The 27412-nt window shown below is 48.8% G+C and overlaps 1 protein-coding gene across 7 annotated transcripts in view; it reads left to right on the forward strand.

Moving 5' to 3' along the window:
* CDH23 (cadherin related 23) overlaps positions 1-27412 on the forward strand; it is a 416105-nt gene that overhangs the window by 22940 nt on the left and 365753 nt on the right. For all 7 annotated transcript variants that reach the window (XM_058696615.1, XM_058696614.1, XM_058696613.1 and 4 more), the window contains exon 2: positions 26103-26174. In XM_058696615.1, the coding sequence (XP_058552598.1) occupies positions 26108-26174 (67 nt within the window). In that variant the 5' untranslated portion in view covers positions 26103-26107. The remainder of the gene's footprint in view (positions 1-26102; positions 26175-27412) is intronic.

The raw sequence follows: 27412 nt of genomic DNA on the forward strand, positions 1-27412 counted from the left end.
GGCTGGCAGGGAAGGTTCTCCATGCTGCTTTCCTGGGGTTCTGCCTGTGCTCATGCTTAACCCGACTCTCCCCTCTCCACCTCCGACTCTAGACCCGGCCCGAGGTGAACCTGTCTGCCTGGGGAGGTAGGGGGGGGCACATCTGGGAAAGAGGGGAGTAAAATTCTTCACTAGGAACAAATCTCATTTTCAAGAAAGTCTTGACAAAATGAGGCATTAAATTACAATATTTCGGAGAGCGTCGTAATTCTATTGCAGACAGCCCTTCATCATGGAATCTGAAAGCTGGGAAAATACAAAACTCATTAGATTAAAATAAACCACCTACTGCTCTGGAGAAAAGCTTATTTATCAATATCAATTTACTTATGATTACTCTGGCCTGCAATTTGTTATTTTTAAGAATTATGATTTGTGTATTGCTCATACAGATGTGAAATATTTTTTTCTTAAATTGAGTATTTTAAAAAAGATATCCTTGCCCTTAGTAAAGGTTAAAAAGTGGCTGCTGGGGAGGGGTAGAGGGTGGGAGGGTCAAAAGATAAAAGAGGCTGGGGCAGGGGATGGTGAGGAAGTGGGTGTGTGAGGGGCTGAAGGGAAGCAGATGTGGCCAAAGTGAACCTGTAGTCACGTGAAGCCTTTAGGTCTTTAAAAGATGCTTTTGGGGGGCACCTGGGTGGCTCAGGTTAAGCGTCCGACGCTTGGTTTCGGCTCAAGTCATGATCTCGCGGTTCGTGGGTTCGAGCCCGGCGTCAGGCTCAGCGCTGACGGCGAGGAGCCTGCTTGGGATTCCACCCCCCGACCCACCACCTCTCTCCGTCTCTCTCTGCCCCTCCCCAGCTTGTGCTCTCTTTCTCAAAATAAGTAAATAAACTTAAAAAAATAAATAAAAGATGCTTTTGGTCTTTTAAGAGGAAGGACACCCTAGTTAACCAAGCTATCCTTAAGATAGAACGCATCCCGAGTAAGTAGTGAGCTTTCCATCACTGGGTGTATACAAGCTCAGGCTGTGTTTCTATGGGCGGGGATGCTGTAGCACACAGCAGTCAGGTGAAGAGCCAACTGTGGTCCAGTCTTGGCCAGGGATTCTTCGGATCGCACACAGCGGGGCCTGCAAGGCAGGACAAGGTGGGGCAGCCTTATCGCAAATAGGAGAAGGAGCACCGGGTTGGGTGTTAAAGAACCTTTATCTTAAATTCACTGGCTGTGGGGCTCCTGGCCCCAGGCAGCCCTTTGCTCTGTGGGGCCAGGGAAAGAACGCCATTTCCGGAACCAGAGCCTCTAGGATTCAAATCTTGCTGTCCTCCCTTTCTGCCCTGCGACCCCAGTCCAATTACAGACTCTCCCCGATTCTCAGTTTCCTCATCTGCAGAATGGGTCAGTTTGGACGCCCTCGCAGCTAGTGCTGAGGATTTCTGAAGTTAGGAAGTCTAGCACATCATAAGTATCCTCAGTTTATGCTAATTCCCTTCCTGCCTCCGTCCTGGGCTTCAGTTTTGTGAGGATCTCTGGGTTTCTTCTGGCTCTAGATTTCTGCCCTAGGTTTTCAGTATGCAGAGGGAAGGTGGTTGAGGGGACGGGCTGGACCCCCCCAGGTCTTTAGGCTTCCACAGGCCTGCCCAGCACTATCCAGCATGTCGAACGCCCTTCAGGGCTGCTTGTGCTGATGTGGGTGGTTTTGTTGGTCAAAGGGCCAGCTGTAGGTTCTCCACGTGCTTGCCTTGCCTTTGGGACACCGGATCCCCATTTCACAGGTAGGAAAATGGAGGCCCAGAGAGCAGAGGAATAATGTGCTCATCTGCCTCCCCCAGAGCCCCTACCGCTGGCTCCTTTTCCTATGCGGCTCAGTGCACTGGGGTGGTGGGAGGGAGCGAAGGGGAAAGCATTCACACTTCTTGGGAACATTTGGCGTTGGGGACATCCCTGCTGTCTTCTCTGGGAGAAGAGTTGTGCCCTGGCCCTCCGCATTCACTCCTTCCTGCCCTTCCTCTCTCCCTTCCACTTATTCTCTCAGATTTTCAGCACATCGTACTGAACCCCCCCCGCCCCCATATGCTAGGACAGCCCCTGTGTTAGTCTGTGGAGCATCCAAGGTGAACAAGGCCCTGATTCCAGGGGAGCTCAGGGTTCCAGTGAAGGAGACAGATGTGTGTGCACGTGGGGAGCACCCGAAAAGGGGAGTCTGTTTGTCAGGGGCACAGTGTGTGGAGGAAGGCCTGCCAAAGCCCAGCAGGTGAAATCAGAGAGGACTTCCCAGAGGAGGTGATGGCCAAGCTACTGTAGAGGCAGGACGAGGAACCGCTGTGAATTTTGTGCCTGCAAGGAACCAGGGCTCAAAAAACACCAAATGGGCCAACAGCGCATTGCACCTGGGGCCGAGTTGGAAACCACTTCTTGCTCCAGGCCCCAGGCTAGCCCTTTGCCCCCAGAGGAGGGAAGAGGAATAGGAGGACCCTCCTGGGCTGGTGAGGAGCACATCAAGGTAGAGGTTAGCAGTAGAGAGAGGTTAGGAAGAGAGAGAGCCAGCCGGCAGCTCCAGGACGGGGAGCTGGCCGCTGTGGGTGGGTGCTTGCTGGGGACTGGGATCTGGGGAGGCAGGTAGGGCCGTGGCGGGAGGTGGCAGCTTCGAGGCTCCCCTAAACTCCAGACTCCTAGTTTGGCCAGTCATCCTGAGGTCCAAGCACTTCAGGGCTTCGGGGTCATGCCTTTTCTCCTCCCTGAGATTCAGTTTCACCATCTGGAACACGGGGTGACGCTCTCGCCTCCAAGATGCTGTGAGAGCCAGGTGACATAAAAGGCTGGACAGCGCTGTGCTAGGGGCGGGGGTGGGGACGGGAGATGGTGTTCTCCGTTCTGCTCACTGCCACCAGGTGCAGGGTGCCTCTGGGGTCCGCAGCCCGGGCCTCTGAGCTTGCCGCCCAGGCGTGTGGGGGGCTGTCATGAGCAGCGACGTGCTCTACGTGGGTAACCGGGCTGCTGCTGCTGCCCTCAACGTTTTGTGAATTGGGCAGAAGAGACAGGGACTGAGAAGGGAGGCAGCCAGGGGGACATTCGACTCCATGGACGCTCCCCTTGTGCTGGGCGTACTTCTGGGCTCTCTCATTTAGTCCCCTCACCATCCCGGCCAAGGAGGTGCCATTCTCTTGGTTTGCATGGAGGGGAAACTGAGCCTGAGCAGGGATTTGAACCTAGATCTCTCACTCCAGCCTCCTGATGGTTCCTGTGTAGAACTGTCCCTTTGTGCCACCGGGTGGGAACCGGGTTCCTCACTGAGCTCTTAGTGGAGGGTCCGAAGCTCCTTTCCCCCTGCCCCCGGGTCCCACTGGGTCCCCCTTTCTCTCTTTGGGAGCTGTGATATTAATAAGCATAAAAACAATCGAATAGCATCTCACACAATTATGTGGGGATGAAGTGGCTGTCACAGGCAATTTGGAAAAGATTTATCACTTAACTCACAGGGAAAACTATCAGGTTGCTGTGATACACGGTGCAAGCCTTGCCCTCCCTCCCCGTTCCCTGAGGTGGGGACACGCGCCCCACCGGTACCCGGTACCCCAGAGTGCCTCCTCCTGCCGGCTGGTGGGCCTAGGCCTTCCCTGCACCATGGCCTCGTGCTGTTTGAGCCAGAAGGGACCTCCTCAATTTATTCGTTCAGCCCTTTAGTCATCGGGTGTTGACTATGCATCTACTATGTGCTGGCTCTGGGCTGGCTGGGAGGCCTTCCCAGCATAGCCAGCAAAGCCCGCAGGTGAACAAGGGCTCGTGCTGCCCTAGGCTCTAAGTGCTTTAAAGCAGCGCGGGTCACGTATTAGGTATCCCAGGCAGAGACGGAGGGACCACTCCCAACTGGGGGGAGGGTTGCGAGGGGCTGGAGGGAGGTGACGTTTGGGCCTCTTCCTGACAGGGGAGTCCCCGTATGGCCAGGTGGGATGCACCCCTCTGGCTGTAGGAACCCGCCCAAGCAAACGCGTGAAGTGTGATGCCCTTTGTGGCCTTTTGCAGACAAGGACACTGAGGCTGGGAGATACTCGATGCCTTGCCCAGCAATTTGTGGCTGTGCTGCATCTGAGAACTGCCCTTTGAACCTGAGGACAAGGAGGAGAGGCTGAGTGCCGAAGGGGGTGTCCATGAGGTGCCGGAGAATGTCGTGGAAGGCATTCCGGAGGGAGAGAGGGTGGAAGGCAAGGGAACAGTTGGGCTATAATCACGGTGGGAGAGAGGGGAGAGGGCCGGGGAGACGGGCAGGGGGGAGAGAGAGAGAATGGGCTCCCAGGTCACCGAGGAGGCATGGGGATGAAGAGCCTGGGAAGGGCCCCTGCCTGGGAGTGTGGCCGGCCTGGGCTTTACAGCTCCTGCATGGGAGAGGCCACAGCAGGAAGGGGCCACCCGCATGTTCTTGCACCTGTGGCCCCCTGGGGTCCTGGGCCAGGGAGGGGGCTCGCTGTTCAGGTGGTAGGTCCAGATTCTGCCACTGACCCCTTGGCCAGTTCTCAGCATCAACTTGATCCTCTCAGCGCTCTGCTTTCTCGTCTGTGAAATGGGCACAACACCCGCTTATCTAGGTTGGCAGTCACATTTACAGAAAGCCTTTACACAGTTAAAGCCGCCAGAGATGTTCTCCTGGCAGCCGCCTGGAGTGGGGGTTCTGCCTCGGGACATAGAATGGAAACTGCTGGGTGAAGGTCGCCCAGCATTCTGGACTCCTTTGGGGCAGGTTTTGGGGTGCTGGGGGCAAGAGTGGGGAGAGCAAAAGGAGAGAAGGAGGTGGAGTCTTGGTACTGATGTGAACCCCTCCATCTGTCTGGTGGTCTTCTGACCTCCCTCGCACCCCTCTGCCTTGGGGGTACCAGGAATAAGCCAGTGGAAATTGAACAGGTGGCCGCTAAGAGTGGCTTTGGTCCCATCCACAGGTCCCTTGACTGCCTGCATCGCTCCTGAGTAAATGGTCTTGACTTTTTTTTTTTTTTTTTTTTTTTTGGAGTGGGGAGGGCAGCATGTGAGAGGCCGAGAAGAACAGAGGTGGGAATGCCAGGAAAATCAAATCCACCTTGCTCTTTACAGAGGGGTGGGGGCAGGACTTTGCAAAGGCCATGCAGCAAGTAAGTGAGTGGTGAGGACAGGCTCAAGCCCTGGGTCTCCGTTTCCATCCCTGGCTCTTGGGCTAAAGGTGTGAAGAGAAGGAAGGCGGCCTCCGTGGCACTCACTTTCCTTGTCTGGAAAAATGGGCTGCGTGGCCCAGATCGGCTCATGTGGAGAATGGCTTCAGGAGCGGCAAGAGGGGGCTGTGAGCCTGGGTCGGGTGGGGCGCAGGACACAGGGAGGCAAGCCGAGTGTCTGCGTGATGGTCGAACGTGGCAGGTTAAGCAGCGTAATTCTGATAAGCTTCAGTTTCTATGCTAGCTTTATTTATTGCCTTATACGTTTATTTTAAAAAGTTTAAACAGCTTTATTGAGCTATAATCCACATATAATACAATTTATCCAGTTAAAGTGTACAACTCAATGATTATTAGTACGTTCATAGCAAAGTATAACAGCCGGCACAGTCTATTTCAGAATATTTTCATCCTCATGGAGAGATACCCCATACCCTATAGCTACCAGCCCCTTATTCTTCGGTCATCCCCGGTCCTCAGCATCCACTAATCTACTTCTGTCTCTATAGGCTTCCCTACTCTGGACATTTCATACACACACGGACTCAAATGCGGTTCTTTCGTGACCGGCTTCTTTGGCTCAGCACGTTTTTAAGGTTCATCCATGTTGTAGCATGGATCGGGATTCATTTTTATGCCTGGATAATATCCCATTGTATGGATATACTAGACTTTGCTTATTCATTTGTCCATGGAGGGGCATTCGGGTGGTTTCCACTTCCGGGGCTATTATGAATAACGCTGCTGTGAGCATTTATGGACAAGTTTCTGTGGGGACATATATCTTCATTTCTCTTAGGTATATACCTGGAAGTGCTGGGTCATCTGGTGGCTCTGTTTAATCGTTTGAGGAACAGCCAGACTATTTTAAAGTGGCTGCAACACTATATTCCCATCAGCAATGTAGGAGGGTTTGATTTCTCCACATTGCCTCCAACGCTGTTATTATCTGTCTTTTTGATTACAGCTATACCAGTGAGTGTGAAGGACTATCTCATTGTGGTTTTGATTTGCATTTCCCTCCCGACCAATGATATTGAGCATCTTTTCACGTGCTTGTTGGCTGTTTGTACATCTTCCTTAAAGAACCGTCTGTTCAGATCCTTTGCTCATCTTTTAATTGTCTTTTTACTATTGAGTTGTAAAAGTTCCTTTCATAGTCTAGATAGGTCCCTTATTAGATGTGTGATTTGCAAACATTTTCTTCCATTCTGTGGGGGTTGTCTTTTCACTTCTTTGATCGTGTTCTTTGCAGCCAAAAAAAAAAAAAATTGATTTTGATGAAGTCCAGTTGAAACTATTTTTTTTTTCCTATTGCTTGTGTTTTTGATGTCCTAAGAAACCATCGATGAATCCAAGGTCATGAGTTTACACTGACTTTTCTTCTAAGAGATTTTAGTCTTGGCTCTTTCATTTAGGTCTTTGATCCATTTCAAGTTAATTTTTTTATATGGAGCGAGGTAAGGTCCAGCTTTATTCCTTTGCTTGCAGCTATCCAGTTCCAGTACTGTTGGTTAAAAAAGGCTGATTTTCCCCAGTTGAATGTTCTTGGCATCCTTGTCGAAAATCAGTGGAACATAGACACATGGTTTGCTTTCTGAACTCTCAATTCTATTCCATTGATCTGTATGTCTATCTGTATACCTTTGGTTCTTCTGATGAGTGTTGCATATATTTCCATTTATTTGTGTCGTCTTTAATTTCTCTCATCAGTGTTTTTCACCTCTTTGGTTAAAATTATTCCCAGGTATTTTACTGTTTTTGATGCAATTGTAAATGGGATTGTTTCCTTAATTTCTCTTTCTACTAGTATATAGAAATGCAACAGATTTCTGTATATTGATCTTGTATCCCACAACTTTCCAAAATTCATTTATTAGTTCTAATAGCTTTTTTGGTGGAGTCTTTAGGGTTTTCTCTATATAGTATCATGTCCATCTGTAAATAGTGACAGTTTTACTTCTTCCTTAAAACTTGGATGCCTTTTTGTTCTTTCTTCTTTGATGCTCTGTTAGAACTTCCAGTATTGTGTTGAATAAAATTGGACAGATTGGACATCCTTGTATTGTACCTGATCTTAGAGGAACAGCTTTCAGCTTTTTACCATTGAGTGTGATGTTAGTTGTGGGCTTGTTGTATACGGCTTTTATTATGTTGAGGTATGTTCCCTCTGTACCCACTGTGTTGTGGGTGTTGATCACGAATGGCTGTTGAGTTTTATCAGATGCTTTTTATGAATCTATTGACATGATCATATGACTGTTATCCTTCATTTTGTTAATGTTCTGTATCACATTGATTTGCAGATATTGAACCATCCTTGCTTCCCTGGAATAAGTCCCACTTGATCATGGTGAATGATCCTTTAAAGTATTGTTGAATTTGCTTTGCTGATATTTTGTTGAGCATTTTTGCATGTGTGTTCATCAGGGATATTGGTCTGTAATTTTCTTTTTTTTGTAGTACGTTTTTCTAGTTTGCTATCTGGGTAATGTTGGCCTTGTAGAATGAATTTGGAAGTGTTCCTTCCACTTCAGTTTTTTGAAATAGTTTGAGAAGGACAGGTGTGAGCTCTTCTTTAAATGTTTGGTAAGTTCACCTGTGAAGCCATCTGGTCCTAGACATTTGTTTGTTGAGAGTTTTTGAATTACTGACTCAACTTCATTACTAGAAATTAGTCTATTCAGATTTTTAATTTCTCCCTTACTAAGTCATGGAAGATTGTATGTTTCCAGGAATTTATCCATTTCTTCTAAGTTGTCTAATTTGTTGGCATATAATTTTTCTTATAATATTATACTCCTTTTGCATTCCTATGGTGTCGGTTAACTTCTCTTTTATTTCTGATTTTATTTATTTGAGTCCACTGTTTTTTCTTGATGATTCTGGCAAAGTTTTATCAATTTTGTTTATCTTTTCAAAGAGCCAGCTCTTAGCTTCATTGGTCTTGTCTATTGTTTCATAGTCTCTATTTTATTTTTTATTTTGTTATTTTATTTCCACTCTGAATTTATTATATTTTTCCCCTTCTACTAACTTTGGACTTTGTTTGGTCTCCTTTTTCTAGTTCCTTTACGTGTAAGCTGAGATTATGTAGTTGAGATTTTTCTTGTGTCTTGAAGTAGACCTGTATTGCTATAAATGTCCCTCTTTGAACTGCTTTAGCTGCATCTCATAGATTTGGGGACATTGTGGTTCCACTTTCATTTGTGTCAAGGTATTTTTTGAACTCCTCATTGATTTCTTTATTGACCCGTTGGTTTTTAGTAGCATGTTGTTTAGCCTCTATAGGTTTGTGTTTTATTCCTTCTTTTTTTTTTGTAATTGCTTTCTATTTTCATAGCATTGTGGTCATAAAAGATGCTTTCTATGATGTCAGTATTTTTTTTAAATGTTTTGATATTTTTATTTATTTGTGAGAGAGAGAAACAGAGCACGAGTGGGGGAGGGGCAGAGAGAGAAAGGGACACACATACAATCTGAAGCAGGCTCCAGACTCTGAGCTGTCAGCATGAACTGCGAGATCATGACCTGAGCTGAAGTTGGATGCTTAACCAATGAGCCACCCAGGTGCCCTTATATGATGTCAGTCTTATCAAATTTATTGAGTCTTGTTTTGTGGCTTAACATGATATATCTTTTTTAAATTACTTAATTTTTATTTTTTTAAATGTTTATGTGTTTATTTTGAGAGAGAGAGAGAGTGGGGGAGGGGCAGAGAAGGAGAGAGGGAATCCCAAGCAGGCTCCATGCTGTCAGTACAGAGCCTAACATGGGGCTGTGAGATCATGACCTGAGGCAAAATCAAGAATCAGACGCAACTGACTTAGCCACCCAGGTGCCCCTAACATGATATATCTTGGGGTGTGTTCCACATGCACTTGAATATGTATTCTACTGTTTGGGGATGGAATGTTCTACACACATCTGTTAAGTCCCTCTGATCTAACGTGTCAGTTAAGGCTATTGTTTCCTTGTTGACTTTCTGTCTGGATGATCTGTCCATTGGTGTAAGTGGGACGTTAAATCCCCTACTATTATTGTATTGTTGTCACTGTCTCCCTTTTTAACACATTCTAAAAGCACTACATTTTTTACTGTCATCCTCCACATTTTATGGATATCATTTTTTACATCTTTTTATTTTGTGTATCCCTTTATTATTGTAGATGTAGTTGATTTTACTATCTTGTAACCTCCGTACTACCTTTATGAGTGATTGATACACATACTGTTAGCATATATTTGCTTTTGCTTTGATCTGCAGAATTTTTTTCTTTTCATAATCTTCCTACTTTTAGTTGTGGCCTTTTCTTTTTTTTTCATTTTTGTCATTTTTTTTATTTTTTAAAATTTACATCCGAATTAGTTAGCGTATAGTCTAACAATGATTTCGGGAGTAGATTCCTTAATGCCCCTTACCCATTTAGCCCATCCTCCTGCCCACAACCCGTCCAGTAACCCTCAGTTTGTTCTCCATATTTATGAGTCTCTTCTGTTTTGTCCCCCTCCCTGTTTTTAGATTATTTTTGTTTCCCTTCCCTTGTGTTCATCTGTTTTGTCTCTTAAAGGCCTCCTATGAGTGAAGTCATAGGATTTTTGTCTTCCTCTGACTAATTTCACTTAGCATAATACCCTCCAGTTCCATCCATGTACTTGCAAATGGCAAGGTTTCATTCTTTTTGATTGCTCCATTGTATAGATATACCACATACTCCATTGTATAGATATACCACATCTTTTTTATCCATTCATCCATCGATGGACATTTGGGCTCTTTTCGTACTTTGGCTATTGTTGATAGTGCTGCTATAAACATGAAGGTGCGTGTGTCACTTCGAAACAACACACCTGTATCCCTTGGATAAATGCCTAGTAGTGCAATTGCTGGGTCATAAGGTAGTTCTATTTTTAGTTTTTTGAAGAACCTCCATACTGTTTTCCAGAGTGGCTGCATCAGCTTGCATTGCCACCAATAATGCAAAAGAGATCCTCTTTCTCTGCATCCTCACCAACAACCTCAACCAACTTGTTGCCTGAGTTGTTCATGTTAGCCATTCTGACAGGTGTAAGGTGGTATCTCATTGTGCTTTTGATTTGTATTTCCCCGATGATGAGTGCTGTTGAGCATTTTTTCATGTGTCAGTTGGCCATTTGGATGTCTTCCTTGGAGAAATGTCTATTCATGTCTTTTGCCCATTTCTTCACTGGATTATTTGTTTTATGGGTGTTGAGTTTGATAAGTTCTTTATAGATTTTTGGTACTAACCCTTTATCTGATATGTCATTTGCAAATATCTTCTCCCATTCTGTTGGTTGCCTTTTAGTTCTGTTGATTGATTCCTTTGCTGTGCAGAAGCTTTTTATTTTGATGAGGTCCCAGTAGTTCATTTTTGCTTTTGTTTCCCTTGCCTCCGGAGACATGTTGAGTAAGAAGTTGCTGCGCCAAGATCAAAGAGGTTTTTGCCTTTCTCCTCGAGGATTTTGATGGCTTCCTGTCTTACATTTAGGTCTTTCATCCATTTTGAGTTTATTTTTGTGTATGATGTAAGAAAGTGGTCCAGGTTCATTCTTCTGCATGTCGCTGTCCAGTTTTCCCAGCACCACTTGCTGAAGAGACTGTCTTTATTCCATTGGATATTCTTTCCTGCTTTGTCAAAGATTAGTTGCATACGTTTGTGGGTCCATTTTTGGGTTCTCTATTCTGTTCCATTGATCTGAATGTCTGTTCTTGTGCCAGTACCATACTGTCTTGATGATTACAGCTTTGTAGTATAGCTTGAAGTCTGGGATGGTAATGCCTCCTGATTTGGTTTTCTTTTTCAAGATTGCTTTGGCTATTCAGGGTCTTTTCTGGTCCATATAAATTTTAGGATTATTTGTTCTAGCTCTGTGAAGAATGCCGGTGTTACTTTGATAGGGATTGCATCAAATATGTAGATAGCTTTGGGTAGTATTGACATTTTAACAATATTTGTTCTTGCTATCCAGGAGCATGGCATCTTTTTCCATTTTTTTTGTGTCTTCTTCAATTTCTTTCATAAGCTTTCTATAGTTTTCAGTGTATAGATTTTTCACCTCTTTGGTTAGATTTATTCCTAGGTATTTTATGGTTTTTTGTGCAACTGTAAATGGGATTTATTCCTTGATTTCTCTTTCTGTCACTTCATTGTTGGTGTATGGGAATACAACCGATATCTGTGCATTGATTTTATATCCTGCAACTTCGCTGAATTCATGAATCAATTCTAGCAGTTTTTGGTGGAATCTTTAGGGTTTTCCATATAGAGTATCATGTCATCTGCGAAGAGTGAAAGTTTGACCTCCTGCTGGCCGATTTGGATGCCTCTTATTTCTTTGTGTTGTCTGATTACAGAGGCTAAGACTTCCAGTACTATGTTGAATAACAATGGTGAGAGTGGACATCCCTGTCTTGTTCCTGACCTTAGAGAGGAAGCTCTCAGTTTTTCCCCATTGAGGATGATATTAGCGTTGGGTCGTTCATATATGGCTTGTATGATCTTGAGGTATGCTCCTTCTATCCTTACTTTCTTGAGGGTTTTTATCAAGAAAGGATGCTGTATTTTGTCAGATGCTTTCTCTGCATCTATTGAGAGCATCATATGGTTCTGGTCCTTTCTTTTATTGATGTGATGAATCACATTAATTGTTTTGCGGATATTGAACCAGCCCTGCATCCCAGGTATAAATCCTGCTTGGTCGTGGTGAATAATTTTTTTAATGTATTGTTGGATCCAGTTGGCTAATATCTTGTTGATGTGGCCTTTTCTGCCTAAGGAAGTTGCTATCACATTTCTTGTAAGGCCAATTTAGTAACTTTGGTGAGCTCCTGTAACTTTTATTTGTTTGGGAAACTCTTTCTCTCTCCCACAATTCTGAATGATAACTTTGTCAGGTAGAGGATTCTTGGTTGTAGGTTTTTTATCCTTCTAGCACTTTGAATATATCCTGCCCCCTCCCTTCTGGCCCACAGAGTTTCTGCTAGAAAATCAGCTGATAGCCTTATGGCTACAAAATTATTTGCTTTTCTCTTGTTGCTTTTATGGTTTACTCTTTATCTTTAATTCTCATCATTTTAATTATTATGTGTTTTGGTGTGGACCTCCTTGGGTCTACGTGATTTAGAATTTTCTGTCTTCTCAGACCTGGATGTCTGTTTCTGTCCCCAGGTTAGGCAAGTTTTCAGTTATTTTTTTTTTCAAGTAATTTTGTCACTTTCTCTCTCTTCTTCTTTTGGTTCCTCTGTAATGCAAATGTTAGTATGCTTGATGTCTCTGAGTGTCTTAACCTGTCCTTATTAAAAAAAATTTTTTTCCGGGCGCCTGGGTGGCTCAGTCGGTTGAGTGTCCAACTTTGGCTCAGGTCATGATCTCACGGTCTGTGAGTTTGAGCCCCGCGTCGGGCTCTGTGCTGAGAGCTCGGAGCCTGGAGCCTGCTTCGGATTCTGTGTCTCCCTCTCTCTGACCCTCCCCCGTTCATGCTCTGTCTCTCTGTCTGTCTCAAAAATAAATAAACATTAAAAAAATTTTTTTTTCTTTTTGTTGTTCAGCTTTGGTGCTCTTCCCTACCCACCTTCCAGATTGTTGATCTGTTCTGAGTCCTCTGATCTGCCGTGGATTCCCTCTAATGTATTATTCATTTCAGCTACTATATTCTTCAGGTCTGATTGGTTGTTTTATGTATTCTCTATCCCTTTGTTGAAGTTCTCACTGAGTTTTTCCACTCTTCTCTCAAGTGCAGTGGGCATCTTTATGATCAATACTTTGCACACGTTATCAGGTAGATTGCTTATCTTCATTTTGTTTATTTCTTTTTCTGAGGTTTTCTCTTGCTCTTTCATTCAGAACATATTTCTCCATGTCCTTATTTTGTCTGACTCTCTGTGTTTGTTTCTATGTGTTAGGTAGGTCAGCTACATATCCTCATCATGAAAGTAGTGGCCTTACGCAGAAGAAGTCTTGTGAGACCCAGCAGCACAGTCTCCTCCAGTTTCCACAACCGGGCACTCCAGGGGTGTCCTCTGTGTGGACTGCATGGTGTGACTGGGCCTTGACTGGGCAGGCCCAACCCTTGGCTTGGCTGTGGCAATGACTCGGTGCCACTGCTGTGGGTACACGGCGGGCAGGGCTGGCCCCGGTGTGGTTGGTTGAGAGGCCCGACTGTCGTTGACTATGAGCTGTTCGTTTTCACTGTTATAAACAATGCTCCGTAAACATCCTCAAAACAGAGCCCTGTGCCCTGATTCTGATGATCTCCTTAGGGAAAGTTCCTGTTAGTCGAATTGCTAAGTCAAAAGGTATGAATGCTTTTAAGGCTGTGGTTTGTTTGTGCCAAATGGCCTCCCACAAAGTTGTACCACTTATGCTAGAGGAGATTTTCATAAAAAAAAAAAAAAATTGCCGTGTGGAATAGTCTGACTGAAAAGCAGAAGGATTCACTGTTTTACCTTTTAGGGCCTCTTCCTGTTTCCATGTTCCGATTTCTTGCATCAGAGGAGACAGCAAGGCTTGTGCAGAGAAGATTGTCAAAGGGAGCCCACCCTTTGACAGAACCTTCCTCCACACCTTCTCTCCTTGGCCTTCACCTGGCCAGATGTCTGGGTCCCCCACCCACCCGTGACTTTAATGGTGTCGGGGAGACAGACAAGTAACCAGAGGATAACTCTTCATCTACAAAATGTGTTGAGAGGTATGAAAGGCAAGAGCAGGGTACAGTGAGAAAAAAATAAGGGTGACCAACTGTCATAGTGGTTAGGGAAGGCCTCCCTGAGCAGGGGACAATTAAGCTGACATACGACAAAATAGGGGTCAGAGTGTGGTGTGTGGGGGAACTTCACATGTGGTGACTGGGCTGCTTTGCAGCTGGTGGTCCCCATAAGTTTATTCTTTATATTTTTAAAGTAGGCTTCACGCCCAATGCAGTGCTTGAACTTACGACCCTGAGGTCAAGTCAGATGCTCTACCTACTGAGCCAGCCAGATGCCCCACCCCCCACCCCCCATAAGTCTATTCTGATTGGACCGGGCCCTGATACGATCGGTATGCCTGACTCTACTGACGGCTTACTAATTTTTTTTTCTTAGTAATAACATGAGAGGAGCCTTTTATTTATAATAAATAAATATAATTAAATATGATAATAAATAACCTTTTATTTATTTTATGTATACATATCATATTTTATTATGGCAGGATTTACAAAATGTAAATTTTGCCATTTGAGTCATTTTTAGCATTTTTTATTGCAGCAAAATACGTATAACAAAATATACCATTTTAACCATTGTTTTAAAATGTTTATTTTTGAGAGAAAGAGAGAGGGCAAGTGGAGTAGGGGCAGAGTGAGAGGGGGACAGGGGATCTGAAGCAGGCTCCGTGCTGACAGCAGAGAGCCTAATGCGGGGCTCAAACTCACAAACCATGAGATCGTGACCTGAGCTGAAGTTGGATGCTTAACCGGCTGAGCCACCCAGGTGCCCCTTAACCATTTCTAAGTATATAGTTCAGTGGCATTAAGTACATTCACACTGGTATGCAACCTTCACCACCATCCATCTCCAGAACTTTTCATCACCCCAGACTGAAACTCTGCACCTGTTGAACAATAACCCCTCCTTTTGCCACCCCTACCCCCAGCCTCTTGTAACCACCGTTCAGCTTTCTGTCTCTATGAGTCTGACGACTCTAGGTACTTCATATAAATGGAACCATACGCTCGTTGTCCTTTTGCGATGGGGCTTACGTCTCTTGGCATAATGTCTTCAAGGTTTATCCATGTCATAGTATGTGTCAAAATGTCGTTCCTTTTTAAGACTAAACAATATTCCATTGTATGTGTATACCACACTTGGGGATATCCATTCATCTACTGATGGATATTTGGGTTCTTTCCACCTTTGGCTATTGTGAATAATGCTGCTATGAACATGGGTGTACAAATATTTGCTCAGGTCCTTATTTCCAATTCTTTTTCATATATGCCAGAAGTGGAATCTCTGGCTCGTATGGTAATTCTATGCTTAATTTCTTGAGGAACCACCATACTGTTTTCTACAATGGCTACACTGTTTTATATTCCCCCTGAGCAATACACAAGGCTCCCATTTTTCTACATTCTTTCCAACACTTATTTTATGTTTTCTTTTTTTTTTTAATAGCTACCCTAATGAGTGAGAAGTGGTCTTTCATTGTGATTTTTATTTGCATTTCTCCAATAACTAATGATGCTGAGCATTGTTTCATGTGTCCCTTGGCCATTTGTATATTTTCTTGGGAGAAATGTAGATATAAATTTTTTGCTTATTTTTGACTTAGATTTTTTATTGTGCTGTTGAGTTTTAGGAGTTCTTTATATATGATAGATATTAATCCCTTATCGGATAGGTGATTTACAGATATTTTCTACGTGTTAGGTACAGATATTTTCTATGCATTGATAGTGGCCTTTGATGCGCGGAAGTTTTTCATTTGAATGAAGTCCAGTTTATTTAACTTTATTGCCTGTGCTTTTGGTGTTATCTCCTTGAAATCATTGCCAAATCTAATCATGAAACTTTCCCTCTGTTCTCTTACATGGTTATATATATTTCGTAGTATTGGTATTGTAGTCCCTACCAAACCACTACAACAATTATTTATGCTTACTTATGTCTGTGGGTCAACTGGAGGGTCAGCAAATCATTAACATGATTCTGGGCCGTGTGTGGTTTCAGTATGCTCACTCTGCCTGGGGTGTGCTCATCTCAGGTTGACAGGCAGGAGTTCAAGAGGCATGCTCCTCTGTGTATGGGTCACTTGCTTCCACTAGTATGGAGGTGGGCCAAAACATCCATTGGTCCAGACGAGTCATACGGCCAAGCCCAGCTTAAAAGGTGGGACAGCACACTGCCTACCATGAGACCCCAAGATGGGTGCAGATGTGTAATCCTATGCAGAGTGAAGGCTTGGGACCGATCATTTGATCAACCACAGTGATGGCCAAGGGTTAGGAATGAACTTGGCAGGGATGAGGCTTAGAGAGGGCAAGTGCACCCAAAATATGATGATCACGAGGGTAAGGAGGAAACTGCCACTTACTGGCTATATAAAATGTGTTTGTTAACTGAATGAAAAAGAAAAAGAGTGTATCAGTGGAGGTAAGCTTACTGAGGTGACAAAGGGGAGCATGGGAACCTATTTGGAGAAGAAATTGGGTCACTGTAGGATATGTTAAGTGTTAGCAACCTACCCAGGAGGTGATGTTAAGTGGGCAAAGGCTGTATGGGATAAACTGGACTCTACTTGCAAGGAGCTGAGGGTCTTCTGGGAGAAGGAGGGCATGTACAAGTCTAGCCCCCACAGCTGGAAGAGCTGCCTCCAGAAATGCAAACCCAAAAGCCAGGGGAGCTGAGAGTCCAGCTTCTAGCAGGGATCCAGGATGACTTTGTGGAAGAAGTGACAGAGCTGTGCCTTGAAGGCAGAACTGGAGGTGCAAGATGGAACCTGGTGGCTCTTCGGATGGAGAGAACAGCCTGGCCAAGGACAGGGTGTGGTGACTGGCAGTGACCCCAGTGAGGGAGAGGGTGTACATTGCAGCAAGGTCACAGAGCTGGGCCAAGGTCTGTTGGTTTTCACCCTACTGGTGAGCCAGGGGGTAGGAGAAAGCCAACCTTGGTCAACTCCATTCTAGCTCCATGCCCCAATGGGGCGGGGGATCTGAGGATCAGGATCCTTAGCTACCTTTTCTGGAACTTGAAAAAATAGTGACCACACAGCTCTGGGAAAGGTATGGGGACACTGGCCCTTCTGTAAGAGTTGGGGGGAGTGCAACTTGGTGCACCCTCTTTGAGAGTAGTTTGTCAACAGCTATAAAACTATGAAAGTTTCCTTCTTCATATGGTGCGTATAAATATAGGAACAAGGCTATTCATTGTGGCTTCATCTGTCAAATTGCAAAGTTAAAAACAACTTCCATGTCCATCAGCAGAGATAAGTTATGGTTCCCCCCCCACCCCACTACAACTGTTAAAAAGAGCAGGCTCTGTATGTTCTGAAACAGAACAGTCTTCAGGATATATCATCATGCGGCAAAACGGACTAGGATAGCATGGATACCGCTTAGATTTTTCTAAGAGAGGGAGAGACCTGTACGCTATATCCTTGTATGCACATAGGATAGACACTTCAGGAACCCTCCATCCAGTGTCCTCTCTGGGAACATGGAGCTTGGGTAGAAGGGAGACTCACTTCCTGCTGGGGCTATGCTAGAAGGGAGACTCACTTCCTGCTGGGGCTACGATGGAAGGGAGACTCACTTCCTGCTACACACCCTTTTGTATAGTTATTTACCATGTCTGTGCATTACTTCCAAAAAGAACAGACTAAAATAAAATATATTGCCTACGGAGTGACTTTAAAAAAAAAACAAACGTATAAGTCAAGGAGACTCAGATACCAGGCTTCACGTGGAGGATGCTGGGGCATTGTGGTGCCCCTCCTGAGATTCTCAGTCCTGCCTGACTCATCTACCATCCCTGGGCATCAGTCAGTGGGAACTTTGGGGAGGGATCCAGGGGAGGGCACAAACACACTGATCTTTTCCCTCCTTACAGGAAAAGTCCCGCTTAGTGACCTTCTGTCACAGCAGCCTCCCCTGCCAGTGGCCTGGACAGGGTGGGCTTTGAAACATGGCCATCAGTGGCTGACAGTGGCTTGTCTGTTAGTGGCCCTAATGGTGTCATCTGTGGGCACCTCCTTGCACGCACGAACCCCTCCGTGTGTAGTGGTGGTGAATAATCCCCAAATTGTATTTGATTTCTGCTGTGTATTTCTGTATTTCTATTCAAAGCTGAGTGCATCTGATTTTATGGGAATTCATAGCAGTTCAAACTAAATTGTGGCACCCTGCTGTGAAAATCTTTCACTCCTGAGAAACTGAAAAGCTGCTCAGATGTCCTGTCCTGCCCTTTCCCTCTCCCTCGGCTCCGTTTCTTCCTGTCCCGTTGCTTGCTGGATGGAAGGCACTGCCTCTCGCCACCCTGAGCACACCCTCGGTTCCTGCATCCCCTGACTGAGCTGCAGGGAGAGGTGGGAGATGGTAACCATTGAGGGCCCTGACCTGGGGGTTGAGCCCTGAATGCGCCGATTTCCCAGAAGAGGGGAGTGTGTCCTTTGTCCCTGCAGCCACAAGGAACATGCTTTCCAGTCTCTGTCCAGGAGACCAGGCTGTGATGGGCTCTGTCTTGGGTTTGGTCCAGAGGCATTTGGTGACACCCCTACAGATCGGGAGGAGCTGTATGACGAACCTGGCTTCCTCCAGCCTGGGGGAAGCAATGGGGACAGGAAGGAGGGGCCGTCCAAGGTTGGGTCAGGGGCATCTTGAGGGCACATTTCGTTCGGAGGTTCACTGGGCCCAGCTTGTGTGTGTGTGTGTGTGTGTGTGTGTGTGTGTGTGTGTGTGTGAGCGTAGGAGTACCTTCGGGCACTTGTTTTTCTTTTCAGTTGTTAGTCCCCACCTTCAGCCTGGGGCCTGGTCTCTAAGGCCAGTTTTAGCTCATTCTGGTACTTACGAGTCCCCATGGCTGGAACGCAGGGAAGTCCTCCTGAGGGTGGGCATAATCAGAACAACCCCCCAATCTGCCCCGGTGTGGGAAGGTAACAGGACTGGGCTGGGAGGCAGGGGTCTCTGAGCTGGGACTGCCTCACCCCCTGTCCAGGAGGGAGAAAGCCCCTTGTCCACGGAAGGGCCTGAGTAGTGGCAGAGGGGTGTTATTAGCCAGAGGACCTTTGAGGACCCTCCCAGCCCTAAGGGTCTCTTCCGGTAGTCACATCTGGGACTGTGGACTTCAGGGAGGCTCAGCAGAGCATAGGACAAAACTTTATTTTTTTAAATATAAATTTATTTTTATTTTTTTATTTTAGAGAGAGAGCATGAGCAGGAGAGAAGGGCAGAGAGAGAGAGAGAGAGAGAGAGAGAGGGAATCTTAAGCAGGTTCCACACTGAGCGTGGAGCCTGATGCGGGGCTCAATCCCACGAACCTGGGATCGTGACCTGAGTCAAAATCAAGAGTTGGGGGGCGCCTGGGTGGCTCGGTCGGTTAAGTGTCTGACTTCGGCTCAGGTCATGATCTCACTGCCCGCGAGTTTGAGCCCCGCGTCGGGCTCTGTGCTGACCGCTCAGAGCCTGGAGCCTGTTTCGGATTCTGTGTCTCCCTCTCTCTCTGCCCCTCCCCTGTTCATGCTCTGTCTCTCTCTGTCTCAAAAATAAATAAATGTTGAAAAAAAAATTAAAAAAAAAAAAAAAAGAGTGGGACGCTCAACGAACTGAACTACCCAGGCGCCTCTAGGAAAGATCGGTCTGTCTTTCTTTCTTTCTTTCTTTCTTTCTTTCTTTCTTTCTTTCTTTCTTTCTTTCTTCTTTCTTAATGTTTATTTTTGAGAGAGACAGAGCGCGAGCATGAGCAGGGGAGGAGCAGAGAGAGAGAGAGAGACAGAGACACAGAATCCGAAGCAGGCTCCAGGCTCCGAGCCGTCTGCACAGAGCCCCGCATCGAGCTCCAATTCACGAACTGTGAGATCACGACCTGAGCGGAAGTCAGACGCTCAACCGACTGAGCCAGCCCGGTGCCCCTAGGAAAGAACTTTCTAATCAGAGTTGTGTATCTCTTCACATGCTGCTGCCGATGTTTTGGTAGGATGGACATTAGCTACGTCTCTGGTTGTAAAAACGTTGGGTGTTCTAATAGATTTAGAAAATGCGGTGAGTGTGTAGAAGAATGCGGAATCAGCTGTAACTGCACCTCTCAGATGAAACCGTTTCACATAATAGTCCTGTCCGTGCACGCGCTGCTCTGCCCACAGACACACACATACCCATCCGTATGTGGTCCTCTGCTTCTTGTGGACATCACACAGTTGAACCAGTTCCCGCTGGGTGTCTGGGCTGCTCCCCTGGGCTGCCGCGAACATCGCTGGGGCTTAGCGTTCATGCGCCGCCATAACCATTTCGTCAGCTAAAGTTCTGGAAGTGGAATCGCTAGGCCACGAGTGAGAGTGGCTCTTTATAGGTTTTAAACATTGATGGATATTCTCAGCCAAGTTGCCTCGGCTCGAGGGTGTTGGGATCTTGGTGATCTCGTCTCTCTGGTGGCTCCAAGTACCACCTACACGCCGATGACCCCCACGTCTACGTCTGCGTCTCTGGCCCCACCTCAGGCCTGACGTCTAGGTGGGTGTGTCCTCCTGCCTGTCCCACGATGCTGCTGGGTTCCCAACAGCCTTTCCAAGCTCACCGTGCCCCAAACTGAACTTCTGCGCTCAGCTCTCAGCTTGTTCCCCCTGCCGCCTCCTCCCAGCTGGGTAGCAGCAACTCCATCCTTCCGGGCGCCTGGGCCAAATGCTCAGGCTCGGCCCTTTCTCACACGGCCTCGTCTTCTCCAGTAGGAGACCCTCTCAGCTCTACCTCGACATATGCCAGACCCCACACCCTCCACCCCGGCCTCTGGCCAGAGCCCTCAGATGTCTGGCCGCCACACCGGTCTGCCTGCTTCTGCCCTTGCCCCTGCAGTCAGTCCCCAGTAGTGCGGCCAAGTGCTCCAGTAAAACTTGACTCTTGCACGGCACTCTCGGGTGGCTTAGGACCATGACTCCCACTTGACTCCCATCAGTGATGGGCCCATTGTGTCTGTGGCCTCGTCTCCTGCCGCTCTCCCCCACCGTGTACCCAGTTACAGCCCCGCTGGCCTCCTCTCCATGTGCGTTAGCACGCTCTTGCCTCAGGGCCTTTGCACAGGCTGTTGCCTCTGCCTGGAAGATGTTTTTCCCTACTAACCACATGGCTCACTCTCCCGCTTCCTCACTGTTTGTTCATATAGCACCTTCAGTGATAGGCAGACTACCCTCACCCCGTTCCTTGCCTCTCTCCTTAGTACTTATTCCTAAGCACGCCGTAGAACTTGCTCACCTACGCCGTCTGTGTTGGTCTCTCCTGGAAGTGTCAGCCCCCACCACGGAAAGGTCCTCAGCTTGTTTCCTTCTGTGCGCTTGTGTCTAACACAGTGCCTGGCACACGGCAAGTAATGTCAGGGCAGACGCGTGCGGTGTGGCCAGACCCGGCTTAGAAGCCTCTCCTTGCAGCTCCCCAGCCCTCGGGGGTGTAAATGGAGGCTTTGATTGGGGAGGTGATTCCCAGGTGGGGTGACTCCCTAGATGCTGTAACCGTGCCACCTGCCGGAACATCCCCTGTGGCCCTCAGCCCAGGCCCGCGTGAGCAGCAGGTTTTTACAGGTTGATCACAGGAGAAGGCACAGGCCAGTGTGGGTCGCGTTGCTGCCTCGAGTATGGCTGTCTTTGTAGTCTGCTCCCTCCAGGGACAGAGGTGGTAACCCTTTGGGGATGGTGCCGGAGAGGGCCATGTGGGATGAGGAGGTGGGGGGCTTGGTCACCTCTGATGGTACGGACGTTGTCTTATTGGTAGCGGTTCTCGGGCCAAGGCCTGTGAGATGCCAATACGCCAGAAAGGCAGGCTAAATAGGAACCCACTTCCCGGCCCTAGCTGTCCCCCTTCTTCCTGGCACACACACTCAGCCTTGCTGCTGGCTCCTGTATCCTGTGGCTGTGAAGCAGTTGTAAGGGTTGGGGCTGAGGCTGGGCGACCAACTTTTGACGGCCATCGGAATGGGGTTCGAATCCCGACCTGGCCACTTATCAGCTGTGTGACCTCGGGCAGGTCACTCAAACTCTCCGAGCCCCAGCACGGACAGCACGTCGCCCGCCGCAGTGACTGGCACGTAACGTGCACTCGGCAAACGTTAACACTGTGCAGCCCACATCTCACCTCCTCTGGAAGGTTCAGGACTTCTCTTTCCATGGCCTTGGGCAGCAATGGTCTGTATCATTTATTTGACACCTGGCACATGTTCGTAGCCATCCTCCCCCAGGGCCTGGCACCGGGCTTAGCATGAAAGAGGCTGTTGAGAACTGACACCCGACGACTCGGAGGCCTGGTTCTGTGTCTTCTTGGCAGTAGGTATGTTTGAGGGATTTCTGGAAGTCTTCCTGCAAGAATGGGCTCTAAGCCAGGTCCCTGAGAGATTTGGGGGCAGCCAGCCCTGACCCTGCTCCTACCCCTGGGGTACGTCTCTGGCACTTATCCCAGGCCCAGAGCAGAACCCCTGCACGGAAGGCTGTGTGTCTGTGTTTCCTGGTCCAGTGGGGGCAGGTGAGGGTTGGTAGGAGCCGAGGCCCCATCCTGAGGTGGAGGAGGTCACACAGCTCTGCCAGGTGGGAGGTGGGAGGGCTGGGAGGTTGGGGAACAGCTGTTGCACAGGGCAGGGCGAGGTCAGGCTCTCCCGGGGGACACAGGCCACTTGCTGTGGCCCCAGTGTCAAGGGAATGCCTGCAGGCAATGCAGCATCCATTGCGACACCTGGGCTGGAGGTTGGAACGCAGGGGCCTCTTCGCACTGCCGTTAGCCTCTCTCTCTGGGCCTTGCTTGCCTTCCTGTAGCCAGAGAGGCCAGAGGAAGGGCAAGAACTGGGATTTCAGAGAGAACCCAGTAGCAGGATGGACCCACTTTTGCCTAGCTACTCCGCTTCACCCTTTGGAGCTGGGGTCCCCGCGACCTACGGTCTCGGCTCCCTTGCCCCCAAGCTGAGGACAGAGTCAGCGTGGAGCAGACATCACCCCTGCTTCTAACGGTTTCAGAGCTGCCCCCCGCCCCCGATCCTGCAGAATCAGGGCTGTGTTTGGCTGCCCGTAACCCACAGAAGAGAGGCGCCAAGGCAATGTGACTGCCTCCGGAGGGGAAGCAGATGTTTAAGGAGACAGGCTGGGGACAGTGTGCCTGGCAGTGTTGGAGCCCGAGCCAGCGTCGTGGAAATGATGCGTTTTGCACGTGTGGGTGTGTTGTGCACAAGTGCGCACTTCTTTGCAGACGTTCATCCTGTGTCTATTGTGTATTGTACTCCTGAGGGAGGGGCCGTGCCTTCCCTTTTACCTGTTAGGAAATGGGGCGGGCGGTGTGTGGGGAATGGCGGGCAGCAGCGTGGCGTGATGGAATCAGTTCCAGTCCTGGAGTGACCTCTCTGGGCCTTGATTCCCTCATCTGAAAAATGGGGACAATACGTTATGGGGACACTTCAGAGGACTGAATAAAACAACACCTCTGAAAATCCCTGGTCTGTGGGGGTTGCCCTCGTAAGTGTTTATTTTCTTCCTTCCTTCTTCCTTCCTTCCTTCCGCCGCAAACTTCGTGCAACACCTTGCAGACTGGCTACACTCCCCAGCTATTTGTGGATGATGTTCTGGGCAGATGTTGTTTAATTCTTATAACATCTGGTTTGGGAAGGCAGAGGGCTGGAGATTTTTTTGAAAAAAACACTCACTCACTAGGAGATGTCAGATTGTCACTTAATTGCTCTGTGCCTCGGTTTCTCCACTTGTAAATCAGCGATAATGCCAGCAACGCTGGCTAGCTTCTTTGTAGGGTATGCTACGGCAATGCAGGATAACAGATGGAAAGTGGTTTGAATGTTTAGAAAAAGGCATCCTGCTCAACCTCGCTAGTAGTTAGGGAAATGCAAATTAAAGCAACAATGCCATACCATTTTTCATGCATCCGATTGGCAGCCATTTAAAAGAGGGATCACTTCCAGGTGGGCACAGAGGCCCTCTCATACGCTGCCGGAGGGAGCGGGAATTGCCACAACCTTTCCAGAAGGTAATACGGCGATGTCTAATAAAGGTTTACATACATGGCCGGGGTTGTATCTAATCCACCCAGTAATGCCGCAGCTGGAGAGCCGAGTTCAAGAGCAACCAAGGTCCCGACACGATTATTTTCAGAGGGAGGCCCATTGTGGCATTACCCGTGGTGGTGGGAACCTGGGAACACCCAAATGCCCAACAGTAGGGGATGCTTGTCTCTCTTGCAAACACCCGTGCTCTGAACTATGATTTAGCTCCTAAAAAGAAGGGCGCAGATGTAGCAGTGTTGACGTGGAGGGTCATCCGTGAAATATCATGATGTGAGAAGAGCAAGTTTCTTTTGTGTAGAGGCAGCTCCATCATTCTAAAGATAAACACAGCCGCACCGCTCCATACGTGTGTGTAATGCGAACGGATTTGCTTGGGTGCAGGGAAGGGCCTGGTAGGATGCATGCCCAGCCCAACCCACCCACTCTGGCCATCAGACACGTCCTGTTTGGCGCCTACAAGTTGAATTATTTGCCAACATTTAAAACACTGAATTCATAGAAAAAGCCCAATTGTCGGCTTTTCATTGAGAGAAATCAGAAGCCCTGGCCGCGCTGGGCCCACATCCCTCTTGGCTGGAACACGTCAGTGGCTGCCCCTCTTGGACAGAGCCTCTGGCCTCTGAGTGGCCATCATCCCCACCCACCCGGTGTCTCCCTCATTTCTGTTCCTGGCCTGGTCCCTGGAGCATATCAATTTGCATCCCTGTGATGCTGTTAACATTCCAAAGCTCAAGGGGGTGGAAATATACGAATATATGAATGGGGGGGTCTGTCTTTTATTATTTAAATACATCTTAGGATCGTTTATTCTGCAAATTACCGTTTCATGCCTAGTAATCAGGTCATCAGGGAAACAATTGTTAGAAGGGAAACCAAAGGGCCTCACGGGCCATTGCATGTTGTATGTGGCAGGAACCCCGGTGGGGTCGTGTCACAGGCCACTCGGGGCCTGGGCTGACAAAGGCCACTCCGGGTCTGGAATTCAGGGATCTGAGCTTGTGGCTCTTTTGGAATCTCTCGTCCCTGGATCTTGCAGACATGTGGAAGTCTCTCCAGAGATCCCTTCCCTTCCATTCCCTTCACCTCCCCGTGGCTTTCCTGGCCTCTCATCCACGAGGGAGGCATCCGGTCAACTTAGGTCCAGATGCTGAGCCTGGTGCTCGCTAGCCGGGAGTCTCTGAGCAAGCTGTTGAACTGCAGGATGATGTGCAGGCCCTTGGCTAGGCCCTGCGGGGATGTGGAGGCATGTGGGCTGTGTCCCTGTACGAACAGGGCTAGCATTTGAGAGGGCCGTGGCATCCCCAGCTGAGGAGCGTGGGCCCCTCCTGGTGCCTCTGCTGGTCTCCGGGAGGCCTGTCCCTGAACTGCTGCAGGGCTGAGAAGGAACCAGAGGACCGTGGCCCTGCTGCAACAGGGCCACTGCTATGGTGCGAGGTGCAGTCACCCTCCCCGACACCCTTCGAGGTGGGATCTCACCTCGCTGAGCCGCTGGAGGCTGGGCTCCAGATCTCGCTGGAGCTGTGCTCTGAGCCCCTAGAAATTTGGCCTCAGTGTTCTACAGACTTGCTGTGGAATGCTGTGCAGTTACCTCCCCTCTCTGTGCCACTCTGGACACTGCTGACTGCCGCCACCTTTCATATCCCAGATTATGAGATAGTAGGGTGGGTAGGAAAAGTGGGAAAAGACATGCCCATTGGGCACTTAGGCTGGGGGGATCCGGGGTGTTGGGCCTGCCAAGCCCGGTCTTAGACCCCTGACTGCCCGCTCAGCACCTATCTCCTATCCCTGTCCCCAGGCTCCCCAAGCCCCATCACTCCTGGGGCTGACATCCTGGAGGATGTAGGCAACGGCCCCTCCCCGCAAGGGGCCCAGAATGCCTCGGTCACGCATTCCTGTGCCTACTGCTTAGCCTCACTCACTCTCTCACTCGCTCGGCTGTGTAGCCAGCCCCATGAGGGCAGATGCACCGTTGCCCCTGCCCCCACCCCCAGGCCGCTGAGCTATACCCAGCCCTGGACGATATGAAACCAAGCGATGCAGACCCTCTCTTCTTTCCCACACCCGCCTCCCCACCACGTGAGTTGATTCCTTCCCTTCTTCCCAGGCCAATTCTCCCCGGAGCTGCAGGGGTGGGGAAGTGTAGGAGGGGCTCGGAGGGCAGGCTTCTCACCTCTCCTTCCTTGTGTCCCCAGGAGACATGAGGTGCCACGTTGCCACCGGCTGCCTCGTGGCCTGGCTGTTTGTGCTGATCTCCGGATGCCTGGGTAAGTCCAATCCTCTGCCCTTCCTGCCACCGCCAGCGTGGGGTTTGTGCACTGGGAGGGGCCTGGGGGGGGGGCGGCTGCTCTGGACCCACAGACCTCGCCTTGCTGTGTGTGTGATTGCACACACACTTCCCTCTCTGGGCCTTGGTCACTTCCGAAGCACTCACAGGACTGAAAATACCAGCCTCCCTGGGAGGGAAGGGGAGGAGCCTTGAGAAACAGGTGAGCTCCAGGGGAAGGAGGCATCTGTGACCGTGAACCCCTTCTGGGATGCAGGGAGTGGCTGCAGTACTCTTCGGTTTCAGAGCTGTCTTTTGAGTACCTACTGTGTGAGGCTGTGTCTACTGTGCCCAGTTCTGGGGTATGGGGCAGTGACTCGTGCTCAGGGAGCCCCGAGCCTGGTGGGGGAGGAAGCCACAGCTAGGATTTACTACCTAGAAGGCAGGTGAATATAGTGGTAAGAAGACGGACATGGCTCTGGAGAAGCCCATCAGAAGAAAAGATTGATTGGGCCTGTGGGGACAGGAGGGACTCAGCCAGAGGGAACATTTAATCGGGGCTTTGAAGACTGAGAAGTAGTTTTAGCGTAGGGGAACAGGAGGAAGGGAATCCCGGGAGGAAGGAACAGCTTGAGCGAATTGTGGTGGTGAGGTGCCCTTTCCCCTGGCAGGGAGGACCGGCCCTCCTTCCCCAGCGGCCAGATCAGCGTCAGCTCTGGTGGCCGCGGAGGAGGCCGGGAAAGACCTGGGCATTTGCCTGTCCCTTGGCTCCTGGACAGCTGGTGGCAAGGAGCAAAACAGCTCTGGACTGCGCTGAAGGAAGGTTAGGACTGCAGGCACGGCTGGCATGGTGTCCCCTGGGGCCAGTGTGTCCCCGGGGAAGAGCTGTGGGCCCGGCCTGCCTGGTGACACGGGCAAACATATTCCTGAGTGAGGCCAGCTCCTTCTGTCACTCCAGGGAGCTAGGGAGTCGCTGGAGGAAGCCAGCCTCCCCCTGGCTGCCCGAGAGTCCCTTGAAGCTCCCCTCTCCTGGCCACTGTGTTTGGAAGGATCTCTGCTGGAATGCTTCTGTGATGGGGAGCTCACTTCCATCCAGGCAGCCCGGGATTACGGTGCAGTTTCACGGACTCTCAGGGGAGAGCTGGAGGCGCTCTCAGACCCTGTCTTGAGTCTTGACCTCCTTTGCAGAGAAACTGACACCTGGAGATGTTACTGGCCCGAGGTCATGCCAAGCAGGGC

This window comes from Neofelis nebulosa, chromosome 13, assembly GCF_028018385.1.
Source record: "Neofelis nebulosa isolate mNeoNeb1 chromosome 13, mNeoNeb1.pri, whole genome shotgun sequence".
NCBI lineage: Eukaryota > Metazoa > Chordata > Mammalia > Carnivora > Felidae > Neofelis > Neofelis nebulosa.